The 16,448-nt window shown below is 33.9% G+C and overlaps 1 protein-coding gene across 4 annotated transcripts in view; it reads right to left on the bottom strand.

Moving 5' to 3' along the window:
• The window catches only part of LOC150102490 (G patch domain-containing protein 2), a 193,287-nt gene that overhangs the window by 97,169 nt on the left and 79,670 nt on the right, over window positions 1-16,448 (bottom strand). For all 4 annotated transcript variants that reach the window (XM_090399007.1, XM_090399006.1, XM_090399009.1 and 1 more), the window contains one exon: window positions 11,790-11,998. In XM_090399007.1, coding sequence (XP_090255133.1) covers window positions 11,790-11,998 — 209 coding nt within the window. The remainder of the gene's footprint in view (window positions 1-11,789; window positions 11,999-16,448) is intronic.

Here is a 16,448-nt window from a genome sequence, read left to right as displayed (position 1 = left end):
AGCATCCAGTGTGCATACAATTTCCAGAGTGACGTCATAGTGAATCCCCTATTCTGCCGAATCTTGTTCAACTAAATGCACCAAATCGTCAGTCACTAAAGATCGTCACCCACTCCATTCATCATCGTGCACACCTGTCCTTCCATCATTATAAAATCTTACCCATCTTCGTACCATTGAATCACTCATTGCGTGTTCTCCATAAACCTCAATAATTTGCCGATGAATTTCAGCTGCTTTAATGTTCCTCGCATTCAAGAAATGGATAACTGACCTAATTTCACATGTGGTGGGCAATTCGATTTTCTTAGACATTATAAACACACACACTAAGAAGCATATGCATTGTGAGAATGCCTGAAAATGGCACCAAAGCCTCTCTAAGGAATCAGCAAACTCAGCACGCATGTGCACCATTGCTATCGTAGCGCTGCAGTGAAAATATTTAAAAACGGAACTTACTTTTTGGATGTCCCTCATATAATTTGTAGTAGAAAATACTTCTTACTGTGTTTGTTTTATGTCTGCAAAGTACTGGATATACACTGGTGTCCAAAACCTAAGGATGACACTATATTTCTGAAGATTACAACTGCAAATTCAGACTAAAGAGCATTTGGCATGTATAACTGACTATTTTGAGTAAAGTGGGTACACCTTCAAAATTTAAAATCGCACACAATGTGGCAGGGTAAAACAATAAAACAGGATAAAAGGGTGCACCAAGCAAATTGTGTTTGAAGGAAGCTCTTTTTTTGTGAAGGAATAAAGTTGCAAACTTGGATGATTTGTAATGTCTCAAAAACAGATGATTTCATGCAGGGAAGAATTATTGGAAAGTCTGAAGAAGGTCACAGCATTACTGATATTGCCAGAGAATTTGGAATCTTATATAGCATTGTATCAAGACTCTGGGCAGTGTTTCAAACCAATGGAATGTGTTCCACATATTTGCTTAGAGGTCACCCTTGCTCTACCATGGAACATAAAGACAGATTTTTGGTTATAAAAGCAAAACATAATCAATGCACCACAGCAGGTCTGCTTGCAAGTCAGCTCCATTCAAGCACAGGTGCACAAATATCTCAGCAATCTGTGGCAAGACGTCTGTGACATGTAGGCTTATATGTCCGAAGGACTGTAGTCTGAGTCCCTTTATCCACAACTCATCGTAGAGCATGTTTTCAGTAATATTGTATCCATAAAAATTAGACAAGACACCAATGGGTTAATGTACTCTTTACAGATGAAAGTGAAAGTTGTTTTAGTCTTTCCTCCGATTCTAGACAACACTTGATCTGGCATGAAAGTGTTCTTGAAAGGAATAGATACAGCAGTGCTGGGAAAAGTGACTATGACTGGTGAATGATATTGCAACGAAGTTCTTCAACGTTATGTTTGATTGTTCTGTGGTGCTGTAAGCAAAGAATTCATTTTTATGAATGATAATGCCACACCACACTGTAGATGAGCAGTGGAGATACTTCTGCAGACCAAGGATATTAATCAAATCAACTGGCAGCATGCTCCCCAGATCTCAATCCCATAAGCTTAAGAAGAAACTTAAATCTGTACCATGGCATAAAACATTGCAGGGTAAGGATGTTATTAGTGCATGAGATGTAGTTAAGGATCACTTAGAGGAAGTAGCATTAAATTGTATACTTAGGGTAAGGAGGATTAATCAGGTAGGAGTTAGATAAATGAGTAATATCATTAAGCACGAGCTGCAGAAGAAGAAAATGCTGTGAAGGGTATATAAAGAGAAAGGTGACCAGCAAACTCATGAAGGATACAAGGCTCAGGCAAAAAACTGACCAGCATGGTGAGGAAGGCGAAATCAGATTATAAGAAGAATACTGCCAAGCAGGCCAAAGGAAATCCTAAAGAGCTCTTTCATTATATGGCAAGTAAGAGGAAGAATGACCATGGAAGTTTAACCTTAATGAGCGATGATGGTCATGAGGAGACAGAAGCAGATAAAATAGTTGAGTTACTGAGTGACCACTATGCAAATATATATCATCCTAGTGAGGTTGCTGCTTTAATCTACGCGACAGAAACTAATGTGGGAACAGAGTTAGATGAATTGCCAGTTCTTAGGATATTGCAGAATCTCAATGTGAATACAGCTGGGGAATTAGATAGGATATCAGCTAGGGTTTGTGACTGTGCAAGAGAACTGGCAATGCCTTTGACTAGGTTTTTTAATTTAAATCTCAGCTCTGGTAGAGTTCCAAAGGAGTGGAAAGAGGGCAAAATAATTCCTTTGCATAAGGGAGGTTCTAAGACTGCAGTAGCAATTATACACCAATCGGTATCTCAGGTGTGGTGGTAAAAGTACTAGAAAAATTGGTAAAAAAGAGAAATCAAGAATGGGTAGATAAAAATATGATACTGTATGAGGGTCAACATGGCTTTGTGAAAGGTCAGTCATGCTTTAGTAATTTACTAACTTTTTTTTTTTTTATAATAGAGTAACAGCTAAGTTGGATAAAGGAAATGGCTACATGATTTTTCTGGATTTTGCAAAGGCAGGCATTTCACAGAATACCACATGGAAATCTGTTACAAAAATTAGAACAAATGTGGATGAATATGATACTGCTTAAGGGGATAAGAGAGTGGCTGCTGAATAGATATCAAAAAGTTTTATATGGAGGAGAAAAATTGAGGCAAAAACAGGTGACTAGTGATGTGCCACAAGGTTCAGGGCTGGAACTATTGTTTAATTTGTACATAAATGATACAGGAGATAACCTGAAAGCAAATATTCAGTTGTTTGCTGATGATGCAAAATCAGGTAGAGTAATAGTTAATCAAGGCAATGTAGAGTATGGGCAAAAGTTAATGAGTGTCAGTTTAATGTCGAAAAATGTAAAGTTATGCATTTTGGGATAAATAGATTACAAGCCATGTATCACATTGATGGCACTGTACTCCAGGAAATAGATGAAGCTAGAGATTTAGGGGTGCTTGTAGACAGAGAGTTAAGCTTGGCTATTAAAGAACACATAAACAAGTAGAGATAAGGAAGTTGTTATTACTCTTTATGTGGACTTGATATGCCCACATCTGGATTACTGTGCTGAAGTCTGGTCCCCTTGGCCTGTGGAATGTTCCCTATGAGGATAGATTGAGGGTGTGTAGAATGCAGAAGTTGGTTGATAGGAGAAAAAGAGGGATATGATAGAAACATTTAAGTTGTTTAATGAGTTTTATAGGGGAAATTTTTATGCAGGGGAAATGTTTCAGCACTTGGCTAAAGGGACCAGAACAAGGGGTCATCCCTGGAAGTTGAATAAAGGTATGGTTAGTAGGGATGTGAGGACTAGATTTTTTGCTTGGAGAGTTGTGTATGAGTGGAATAGGTTACTAGAGTCACTTGTAAGATCGGCTCAAGGAAAGGTATGATAGATTGTGAGAATAGATTGGGTCTCCTGCAATGAATCTTCAGACTCCATGGAGGTGCCTGTATAATAATAATAACAACAATAATAATAATAGAAAACGTTTGGGATGCAATAGGAAGAGTTATTGCTGTTTGAAATTCCCTTCCAGAATACAAACAAGACCTTATCATTGCTCTGAAGAAAGAGTGGGCCAGTTTTCCTCAAAAACTCTTGAATCACTTGGTGCTAAGCATGGTATGATGTGAGAGCTGCACTGCAGTTCAGGGTGGGCATATTCCATACATGTCTCTCTGCACGGTTTTCTGTAAGCACTGTACATTAATTCCTTAACTACGTCTTTAGGAATTTGTAACTTTTGCCAAAAAAGGTATCACAATTTAATCTATACAAAATTTATAACACATTTTTTGTTCAGTGTAATTTATTAGTATGCTGACAATAAATTTATGTCCACATTTGGCTGTAGTCATGAAAATTTTTTCATGTACAGATAAAAATTAGTTCATCCTTATCTTTTGTTTCATTTGATTGGTGCTGTCCAACAGCTAAGCATTTTCTTTGACTAAGCAAAGAAGTGAAAAACAAAAGTAAGTTATAATACTAATCATTAATATTATCCTGGACTCATTGAGGGAGGCCACAGATCATCCACACCAGCTGTCATACCTTTTCTTAAACTCCTTTACACTGGATGCCTTACTACTTCGACAGGCAAACTGATTGACTCACTCATGCTGTGAGAGAAAAATCTAGCTTCACCACACTCTCTTCTGGAGTATGCCCCCTTGAGCTTTCTCCACCTTCCATATACCGAAAAATTTCATCAGTTGATCACATATAACCCCCTTTCAGAAGTTTATAGACACTGTTTATCAGTGTCTTCTATCATATCACCTCTCTTTCTCCTGTTTATCAGTGTCTGCAGTCCACATATACTCCCAATCTGTCCTCGTAATATACAATCCATAATCCCAATATCGTTGTTCTTACTCTTCTTTGCAACCTTTTCACAGCTTCTGTATCCCCTTGAAACCCAGGAGAGGAACTTTGAGCACAGTAGTACCAGGCATTGTACAGAGGCAATATGACTTCCTTATGCTTATATGTCAATGTTCGTTTCGACACTCTGAGTTGTATTCACAATTTTTGCAACATGACATTTGAAATTGAGTTTCAAGTCTACCATAAGTTAAAGTTGCCTAACTTTATCGGTTTCTTATAGATAATCCCAACAATATAATATGCCACTGAAAATCTTATCATGCCAATGTGTATAACTTTACACTTACTTATAGTGAATTCACAGACTTATCATTTGCCTACCATTCCAGCCTGTTTAAATCATTCTTAAGTGCAGTCATTAACAAACAACTGAACATCACCTGGTCCATTCCAGTATCTTTAACATATAGATTGAACAACACTGGCCAAAGGACTGACTTGAGTTTGCCAGTCCATGTTGTTCTTTGCAAAGTATAGCTTGTCTATCCACCCATTTCTATATGCAAGTTCTTACTCAACATCTCTAAAATCTTCACCACCACCACCCGTCTAGAGATACTGATAGGTCAGTAGTTAGATGCATGGATTTTTGCACCATATCTGTACAATAAAACTATGGAAGATCTTTTCTGAGCTGAGACTCAAATTATATAAACATGTTAAGGACCTAACCAATTCGACTGAATGTTTCTTTAGCATATGTGCAGACATCCTGCCTGTCCCCACTGCAAAATTCTTATTAAGGTTATGCAACAGCTCTTGAACCTTATTCTTATGCACTTTTCTCTCTTTATCCATGTAATGGTAGCATTGTGCACCATATTACACATGAGAGTGGTCTGAAAAATTCTCAGTCTCAACCATAGATGGCAACCCTATCGGCACGATTTTTGTAAGGGATTCTATCAAGTACTTTGTTTTATACAGCTGTCTGAAGCAAAAGTGTTGTCTGTATCCCTTGAAATGGATAAAATTGAGTATCATGAGTTATAAAATTTTTGTAAAAGAAGGTTTAACGTCAAAAGGAATTCATTCAAAGTTCATAAACGTTTATGGGTACTCTTCTCCTTCATTTTCGACAATTAAGAAATGGGCTGTCAAGTTTAAACGTGACCATACCAGCCTTGAAGATGATTTACACGAAGAACGTCCAAAAAGTGTAACAATACCAGAAATCATTGATCGAGTGCGTGATATGGTATTGGATGACCACCGAGTCAAAGTATGTGAAATTGCTGAGACTATAGGCATTTCAAAAGAACGTGTAGGATATATTTTGCATGAAGAATTGCAAATGAAAAAGCTGTGCATAAGATGGGTGCCACTCTTGCTCACAGCAGATCAAAAAAGCACTTGCATGAAAATCTCTGAACAGTGTTTGGAGCATTTTTAACAAGAATAAAACTGATTTTGTGCATTGATTTATTACTATGGATGAGACTTGGATTCACCATTACACACCAGAATCCAAACAGCAGTCAAAACAGTGGACAGAAGTCAGTTGTTCAGCACCAAAGAAGACAAAGTCGGTTCCATCAGCAGGAAAGATCATGGCATTGGTGTTTTGGGATGCTAAAGGCATTTTGTTTATTATCTTAAAAAAAGTAAAACAATAACCAGCAGGGAATATTATTCCGATCTTTTAACCAGACTAGACAAAAAACCAGAAAAAGACTTGGTTTGCAGAAGAAAAAAAATCATCATTCATCAAGGCAATGCACCTGCCCACAAAGGTGCATTGCCTTGATGAATGATGATTTTTTTTCTTCTTTTTTTTCCTTTTTTCAAATGGGAAAATTAAGGGATCTGTACTATGATTTGTTGGAAACATCCACCCTATTCCCCAGATTTGGCTCCCTCTGACTTCTATCTCTTCCCAAAACTAAAATTCTTTATTGCTGGTCAGCATTTTTCTTTGAATTAAGAGGCGATTGCAGCTGTAGAGGGGTATTTTGCAGATCTTACTGAGAACCACTACAGGGATGGGATAATGGCTGGAGCATGGCTGGAATAAATGTATTAGTCTTAAGGGAGATTTATATTGAAAAATAACAATAATATTGAAATTATAAATTAGTTTTTTTTTTTATTATTATTATTAGGCCGAGAACTTTTCAGACCATCTTCATACACCTTGCTGGTAGATCTTAGCAAAATTAGCACTCATTATTTGGAACAATCTCATCTGCTTCTAACACAAAAGTACCATCTGCATTCACTAAAGTTATTCTTCTATACTAATATATATATATATATATATATATATATATATTTTTTTTTTTTTTTACTTGCAGCATAGCAACATACTTTTGTTGGGGATGCCTTTAGCTTGCACAGCCAACTGTTTTTCATATTCCAATTTAGCTTTCAGTATAATACTTAGAACTTTTTTTTTTTTGCCTGCACTTTATATATTTTGTAACTCCTCTTGCTCTTTGTTTCTAAGATATTGGTTCCACATGTTTTTTTATGGATCTCTTGCTTAATTGGATTGCATAATGATTTCATTCCCACTCTATTTGTTCTTTGAACTCTAGGGACACATTCATTGTTGATATTCTTCCAATTCAGAAACTGATGTCACTGTATTAAAAATAGCATTCTCCTGATTTTGTCATAATTCCTTATAATTTGCTGCTTCCCAGGACAGCACAACAGATTCACTGTCACCAATTGGTGGAAAAGCATTCACATTCTTAACTGAGACCCCCTTCTGACGCTATAATCAAATCTAACACTCTTTAACCTTCAGGTCCTCCTTTCACTACAGCTTAATAAATTCTCCATTCTTATCATGAGATTTCTCTTCTAAGCAATCTATGTTTGGATAATCTCTGCAATAATGGATATAATCATACCGTAGCAGAAGAATACCTGAATACTAGAATTCAAATACACTACACAAAATTAAATTTGTAGAAGTTATTTTTGGAGTATCATTTATATTTTAAGATTCTTTTTATCTCGCTCTCCCAGATAATCCAATAATTTTGAAAATTAGATTTTGCTTCAAACTTGGAAGAATAAAATATAAAGTGATAAGTCAGATTATACATATAAAAGAAATTAGTTCTATGTTTACTTACCTTGAAATATCATTTTTGTATGAAACTCGTGCAAATTTGAGCATAATACTCATAGTGAAGTACTACGAAATAAAAGTAGCATGACTTCATATATCACTTTTGCTTCACTGTGGCTTGATGTGAAATTTGGTGCTTGTCATATGGATAGCTGACATTTTTCTTATATTTGTTTTTTAAAAATAATTTTGGGTATAAATTTAAGATGTATTCAGCTTTAGGAAAATTTTGAGAACAAAGGTAAAAATAATGACTTTATGGAAGCCGTCACTTCTTGGTGCTGCTCTCGTTTGCTTTGCATCTCTAGTGATACTTTAGAGGCAACCTTTTATGTGACTTTCAACATGACCTTTGACTTGGCATTCCGGTCCCAATTGGCACTCATTTAGCATGAATTCAAGGAAACAACTGCTTTCTCTCATAATTTTATCAGAAGAAGTAATATGAAGCCACTGTAATAAGAACCTAGCTACACCTTGGAATTATGAACAATATTGAACCTGCAACAGCAACTTATATTTTAATTGCTTTGGCATATACTGAAAAGCATATTGAAGGCAAAATCATTGAAAACTAAATAAAAGGCCTAGTGGTATGATAGCTTTTTGAAAGTTTATTTTCCACTTGGTTAAACTATAATAAATTTAGTTTAATCCTTTATCCAAGTGTAAGCAAACAAAGTTTGTGCCTGAAGTATCTTCAGGACTGAGGCAACTCATAGTAAAGGTGGACCAAGCTCTCATTACTCCTTGTCTCAGTATCTCCCATAATGCAAAGCACGTCTACTTGCGGACATGTATAATGCTATGCATTAAGGAAAGGGCCACTCCCCAGACCGGTTTTGACCTTTATTGAGGTCTCGTCAGTGGGAGCCAGACCCAGAAGTGGTGATACTAAGGCAGAAGCAATGGAGAGGTCATATTTACTTATACAAGTTGCCAAAAGGTGTACCACCTTATTATTATATTAATAATTTAATAATAATAATTACAATTTTTTTTTTCAGATTGTAATTATTATTATTAATAATGATGTAATTTTTTTTATGTAGTACTATCATATCCTGTACACCCCTTGAGGGTACATGGCAGGAATTTGATGATGATGATGATGATAATAATTACTCTGGATTCAGAGAAAGATGCTGGAAGTTTATTTTCCACTTGGTTAAACTATAATAAATTTAGTTTAATAAGATGGTACACCTTTTGGCAACTCGTACAAGTAAATATGACCTCTCCATTGCTTGGATAAAGGATTAAACTAAATTTATTATGGTATGATAGCTCCTGTTGCAGAGAAGAAACAAAACTTTGAAAGCAGGAAAACAAAAAAAAAAAAGCAATTTTTCAAAATTCCAGACATAACTAAAATATCACAAAGAAATGAGCACAATCAGTTCTCTACTTGAAATAGTCTACACTCAAGAAATTGTAGCATTAAAAGAAGTCTTTCATATGCAAACAAAAAGGTAATCATAATTACCTGACATCTCCATGGAATCCAAAGACTTTTTGGAGGGAGGCACTCCATAGTACACAATTCACATCTACATTATTTAATTTACCATCTACAGTACACCAATAATATTTCTGTCTGTCAATTGCATGTGACCTGGTTGGCCGAGTGGTTAGTGTATCCGCTGTCCAGCTAAGAGGTTGCAGGTTTGAATTCCTACCATAGGCATGGATGTTTGCGATTGTCTTACTCTATATGGAAAAGGCATCTGTGACCCTACCACTTCTAGCAGAAGTCATCACTCCCAAAACCTAGTGAGGTACAAGAGTGATCATACGGCATCTACAGACATAAATGTGAAAATTTTTAAATTGCACGTGTTCTTTTGTTTTGCTAGCTTTGTGGGATGACAAATCCAAGTTCATTTAAGAAAAACCATGTTATCTCTGTATGAGATTAGCTTCAACTGAAAATGCCCACAATCCTTTCATCATTATGAGAACTGAACCGAACTCAAGTCTGTTCCAATCAAAGGGCGCAATGCCCTATCATTTTATCACCTGCACTACAGAATCCAATTACTGACATATAGACTTCCTAAAATTTAAAAATGAAAACACATAAAAAGTGCAATTCTTGTTGCATACTTTCTCTCTGTATTTTTTTAAAAGAATCTTTAAAAAAAAAAAGAAATCACTAAAATGCAAACTAAAAGAAAGGGAACATTAGTTTTCAAGCAGAACTGGCCAAATTAAAGACAAAAATAGCAACTTGCTTGCAGCTTATAACCAAACCTGGGAAAATTAAGAGATTGGTTCCAGAAAATGCTGCAAAAAATTTAAGGTCCAGAGCAGATAGCAAATAAAAGAAAGATCACTCTATACATCTAACATTTCACTTCACGACATGCAAAAAACATCAAAAATAAGTAACATTCATGGACAGACAAACCTGTATGTGAACAACACATCATGTATAGTGTCAATTACCAGCAAAAATCTAAATGAACTATAAAATATTTTCTTGTCACTTTCAATCCAGCATTATGCTGGATTGAAATTAATTTCATTCGAAAAAAGGAAAATAAATTCATGTATTTGGACCATTAATGGGTTGGTTGCAGGCAGTATACAGCCTCTCCTAGCTAAGTCAAACTTATTTTCCAGAAGCATAGCCTTTTTCCACAAAGAAGGCTCAGGCAAAGCAAGTTTTCCTACCTTAACTTTCCTAGTTAAAGGAAATGTCAACTAGACCTCTACATGGCAGATGACTTTCACTTATCAGTAAACATCAATAACAGTATGCTAATACACAAATTGAGTACACATATATATACACACATATATATATATATATATATATATATATATATATACACACATATATATATATATATATATATATATATATACACACACCTCTCTTACTCATCCTTGATTGCTTAGGGTAGCTCTCATTGCTGATTGGCTATGCAGTTTCTTTACATCATATCCAGTATTTATAGCTGTGCATTTTTGAATTTTTTTTATTTTTTTATTTTTTATTTATTTTTATTATTATAGTTTTTTGATATTTTTGGCCTTCTGGTCTCCAAACCATCATTATTGTGAACTGTCACAAAACAAATAGTCATAAACAAGGGCTACTTGCATATGACTAAAGATTATAATTTAAATTTATCATGAAATAAAACATGACAATAAATACTGTCATCATCATCAATATGGAATTATGGCTGAAGCAACTAAAGATATAAAGCCAGTATATAATACATGTATTAATTACATCTATTCCCTGAAAGTTTGGTTATATGCTGGATGAAAAACCAAATTTCTACAAGGGGAAAATTCTACTAATGTATGAAACTGGCTAACTCAAGTGAATATATGCTTTTTATTGTGAACCCCAAACATAATTACTCTGCCTAGAGCTTCATTACCTAAAAAATTACATTACAAGTCTTATATCATTAAAGGGGTAAATAAAATTTACACTAAACCAGCAATTTTCCACATTCACAGTCTTCATTTTAATTTTAATAATTAAAATAATTTTATTCAAAGTTAAATACAAATAAAGTGGAATAAATTTGTAGATTTATCTATAATTTAATATGTTAGATATTTATTATGTTAAATTATTATAAAAAAATCTTCAAACATGAGTACAGAGAAACAAGAGGAAATGGTTGATTTGTTAGCTATAATATAGTAAATAAGAAATTGTATGTGTGGGGAAGAGGAACATTATTTTGAAAAACAGCAAAATCAAGTACTATCCATTATTTCACATGTGTAAGAAGAGATAAATACCTCCCATAAAAAAACAGGTGGTGTTGTACAAATGCCACATTGACCTCTACTTCACTCTAGAAGACACTGATACCCCCCCCTCCCCACAAACACACATACATGAGATGAAAAAAAAGGTCATTCATAATTTATTTTTTCACTCATATAGTCTGTTTAATATGGGTACTGAACAAGAAAGGTTAATTTTGCAATTTTGACATATTGCAAAACCATACTACAGGCCAATGATGGCAGATAAAATGATCTGCCATCATTGGCCTGTAGTATGGTTCCCCGCATCCTCAATAGGATTAACACCCAGTCCTCCCAAAAGAGTGAATGTTTATCTTTGAACTGTGCAATGGAAATAGGAAAAAAAATAAAATAAAATCTGAAAAGATTTTTTTAGTATGTAAACATTTTTAAAGATAGACAAAAAGCCAAAACATGTGTATTATGAAATTTCAAGTTATGAGAAACACACACACACAGATTTTAATACCTATAATATAAAATTAAAGTAGTTGATTAAAAAATCTTACTCGTAACTGAAGCTTATTCAATTTCATATATTCTTGTTTTGCTGTTTCTGACATGTACTGGAAGCTGCCTTTCAAAATTGCTTCAAATCTGGGATCTGACATGTCACCAGATGTTTCAGAAAAATGCTCATCTTCCCACCATGATGATACACCAGGTATACCACATGCAGGTCCAGGTTCATGAAAAAAGTCACTCTGTTCGTCATCAGCTACAAGAATGAAAGAAATGGGAGACAGAAATAAGTTTAAAATAATGCTGGATTATCTATAGTTATCAAACATTTTTATCTGGAAGATTAATGTAAAGAGATGCCAGTGGCAAATGGGCAATATTACAGCCAGCATGACATGCCATTATGTTATACCATCATTTCTGTGTTGAGTTTTAAAAGTCAAGACAGAATACAATTTTGTTGGCTAAGTCCCAAACTGCCAGCCAATTCTCATTTGTTAAGTATTCTGATGAAATACGTAATAACAAAATGTACCACGTCCTGGTCACTGTGATGGAAGCCTTACCCTTTCTCCAAATTCCTTAGAGGCTATGTAGTGTCCCCTTATGTTGAATGCTGGAAAAAAGCTTTTAAAACTGTAAATCATTTTTAAAAGTGATTTTACATAAGTATTCCATAATTATTATGTAATGTTCCAATACCAGGCATTCCATAAAATCTACAATGCCTAATTTTTTAACACATTCACACTAGATTCCCACTGGGCTGTGTAATGTGAATCACATGAGAACTCGCTTGACTTGTTCTACATGTCCTTTCTGCATCAAGCAGATGCATTTTTTATAAAGTTTTCAATATATGTGCCATGCCAGTTAAAATTTTTTTTAGTAGATTTTAAAGATATTATTCAAGAACTATCTTAATGATGTAAAAAACATAAAATGTAAGTCTATCTGATTTTAAGTTATATATATATATATACATATATACATATACAGGGAACCCTTGTATAACACGGTAGTTAAGTTCCTATAAAATTTCATAGTGCAAAACCATGTTATATGAAATATATAACAAGGATTTATGTTATTCCAGTTTCTATCAAGAATACACCATTTTATTTATTTTTTTTTTATAACTACTGGAAACTTTTTGATTTTTTTTTATTATTTGGAATTTTTCTTGGAAATTTTTATTAAAAATAGCAATAGCACCCACAGCAAAAGTTCTAATTTTCTGTTCATTTTTCTTTCTGGTCCAGATTGCTACTTCATTTAAACTTTTTTCAAATGCATCATACCTTTTCCTCACCTTTAAGACGATACAAAATTTGTAATTTTGATTCAAGGAAGTAAAATTTCTTTTAAGCAGTGTTTAAAGCATAATTCAGGTCTGGAATTTAATTCACAATAAAGAACTTATTCCAATGCAGTTCTTAAGAACAAAGTTCAGTGATACATACCTGGAAAAATTTATAATTGATCACATAAGGACAAAAATAACCTTGCAACAACAGTACACATTAAAAGTCACAAACTGCATGAACAAATTTGCAATTTTTAATGGTTTCAAAAATGGGGATTCATGCACACAAACAAACACACACACACGTTGAAAAATTACATCCAGCATAACAGGTTTTTCCTCACTCAAAAATGCAATCTTATGCAAGGTTTGCTACAATTCAAGTACCATGTTATATATGCACAATTTGCCACAATTGTGTGTTGGCACTTGAATTGTTTGCCATAATTCAAGTATCATGTAACACACACAACTTTCCACACACCCATGGGTGGGCGGGGATTGTGTGTGTATTTTTTTTCCTTTCAAAAATTTGCATTGCAGGTATGAAAATTTGACATATGTTGGTAAGGCATTTTATTTAGCTAGATACTAGCATCAGAATAAAACTTGTATTCAGCATCAGAATACAACTTTTACCTGGTTTTGTTTGTGTCTATGAGAAGAGAGAGTGCTTTTCACTATACATGGTCATTTTCATTCTGAATGTCCCTAATTATCACTAAATATAGAACACTAACTGTCTCTGTATTATATTTAGTGATACAATAAAAACTTCTTTGTTTTGCATGCATCTGTGTAGTATGGTGTTGTGGGAGAGGGGATGTTTTTCACTATACAAGGATGTTTTCATTTCAGACTTTATTTATCATGGTTGCTACATGGGCCCCGAGCTTCCTGAACTTTTATGTGCAGGATCTCTGGAAGAAGTACAGGAAGCCTTAAAGCTGCAGCCAAGAATGGCAAGGCTGCAGGAGTAGATGGTATCCTCCCCAAGTTTCTAAAACATCTCAGCCAATGAAGTCAAACATGGCTGGCAACCCTTTTCTCAAAAATTATAACAACTGAAAAACTACCAAAACTGTGGCGGGAAGCCAAAATAATTGCTGTGCCCAAACCAGGGAAAGATCCAAATAATGTCAAAAATCTACGACCTATCTCCTTGTTTTGCTCCACCTTTCAGCTCTTTGAAAGAATGAACAAGCTGTCTTCAGGCCTGGAAGAAGTTGCTGTGATCAGGTCCTGGCCCTGACAACACAGATTGAAGCAGGCTTCCAGAAGAAACTTAAATCTCGAGTCACTTTCATTGACCTAATATCAGTAGTTTATCAGTTTGTGATTTTCTCAGTAGTAGATTTTGCTGACAACATATACCTGATAGCTTAAAAGCACCTACATATGCAAAAAAGATAACTCAAACCATGAAGCCTCTAAATGTGGCTTAAAAATAAACAGGAAAAAGACATAATGAAATTAAAAAAATAATAAAAATAACAATGATAAACTAAACAAAATCTAACTTTTAAAATAACAGAAGAATCACTGGAACAGATACACTACCCAGGATCAGTAGCAAGTATCACAGTAGGAACAGAAGAAGGTATAAAAAACAGAATACAAAAAGCTCAAAGTATCTTCAATACAATGAAAAACATATGAAAAAGTAAAGAATTAAACTTAAAATCTAAAATAAGGCTTTTCAACACTAATGTTAAAACTATTCTACTATGTGGATCAGAAACCTGGAAATTAACTAAGGAAAATACAAACAAACTACAGGTATATATAAATAAATGTCTAAGAAAAATATTGGGAATATACTGGCCAGATAAAATTTCAAACATGGCATGATGAATGATGAAAAAGAACAAACCAAACCAGTATCGCAACAGAAAAAAAAAAAAAGAAATGGATTGCACATACTATCAGAAATCCCAATAAAGGAGATAAAGCAGATGGGGAGATCCTGGAGTGAACTTAAGAGAGAGGCAGAAAACAGAGCCTGATGGAAAGCATTGATTGAGGCCCTATGCTACTGCAGGGAGTGAAGAGGATAAGTAAGTAAGTAAAAGAAATCACAGGCCACATAAAACAATATAAACACACTCAAAGAAATACATAACAAAGGAGATCATGAAAAATAACAGAAATCACAGGAAATAATACAAAAGAAATCATGGAACATTAAAAAAATCATGAGAAATATAATAAAAGAAATCATAGGACATCATATACCGATGACAAAACAAAGACTGGCAGCAATCATATATAAAGCACACAAAATAACAACACAAAAAAGTACAAATGCAAGCAATAATGAGATACAAAAGGAAAGAACTAGAAGTGTATCAAATTATAAAAATGAAAATCCAGAACTAATTGTTTAAATTTCAAAACGTTACATTATCTTAAATTAATGTCACTTATCTGAAATCTTAATAATAAACTAAATATGTGCAGTCTATCATTAATATCAAAAATAATCTGAACAACAGTTAGTCAACTTAGTCATCTATAATTACAAGGAGGAAGGAAACAGAAGTAATGATATTAGTCTGCCTGAGGTGAGGAAGAAATAGTAGACAAAGATGATGTGAATGTCACCTTCCTAAATAAACAGAGATCCAATGATGTACAACTTACATAAGTTGAGAGTATCTTCTTAGAATTGTAAATTAAAGAAATGTTGCACAATATGCAGCATTTCTTTAAAGTAAAAGTTATGAAATTTGTTTTGGAAGGCAATTCATTTTGTGTTTGAAAGACTTTTTATCTATACAATCAAAGAAATTAGAAATTTTTTATTTGGAATTTTTGAGTATTTGATCTAAATTTTCGATTTTAATTGCAAAAACTTAAAATTTTTACAGTCTGCACATATTTGCATTAGTTTAATTATGAAGATTTCAGGTAAGTTACATTAATTTAAGCTAATGTTATCTTTTGAAATTTAAACATTAATTCTAGATTTTTATGATTGATTTCATGTCTTCTATTACTGTTTTCATTTATACTTTTTTTTTTCATGTTGTCATTTTGTGTGTATACACACGCACAGGTAGTTCTCACTTAAGAATTTTTATTTTAAACTGTGCACGGTGAAGGATTAGGAGTGTGTATGGGGAATTATGCAGCATGTAATGTAACGATCAGTTAGAACAAGCCTCAGCGACGCGAGTGTGTGTTATTCATGGTTTTCTTCAGTTACACTTGATTTTTTTATTTTTAACTATAGCTCTTTCACTTTTCCAACAATGTCAAAAAGAAGCATCAGTGCAAAACCAGAAAATGAGCAAAAGAAACAAAGAAAAGCAATTACGTTAGAGAAAAAATATGAAATTATTGAGACATTTAAAGCACGTCATCTCAAAGAGACTTTTGAAATGTTAATAGAAGCAAG

The sequence above is a fragment of the Typopeltis vanoorti genome, chromosome 10, assembly GCF_054136105.1.
Source record: "Typopeltis vanoorti isolate ZY-2024b chromosome 10, IOZ_Tvanoo_1.0, whole genome shotgun sequence".
Taxonomy (NCBI): Eukaryota; Metazoa; Arthropoda; class Arachnida; order Uropygi; family Thelyphonidae; genus Typopeltis; species Typopeltis vanoorti.
Note: the sequence above shows the minus strand (reverse complement) of the source record. Positions and strands in the feature narration are given on the sequence as shown.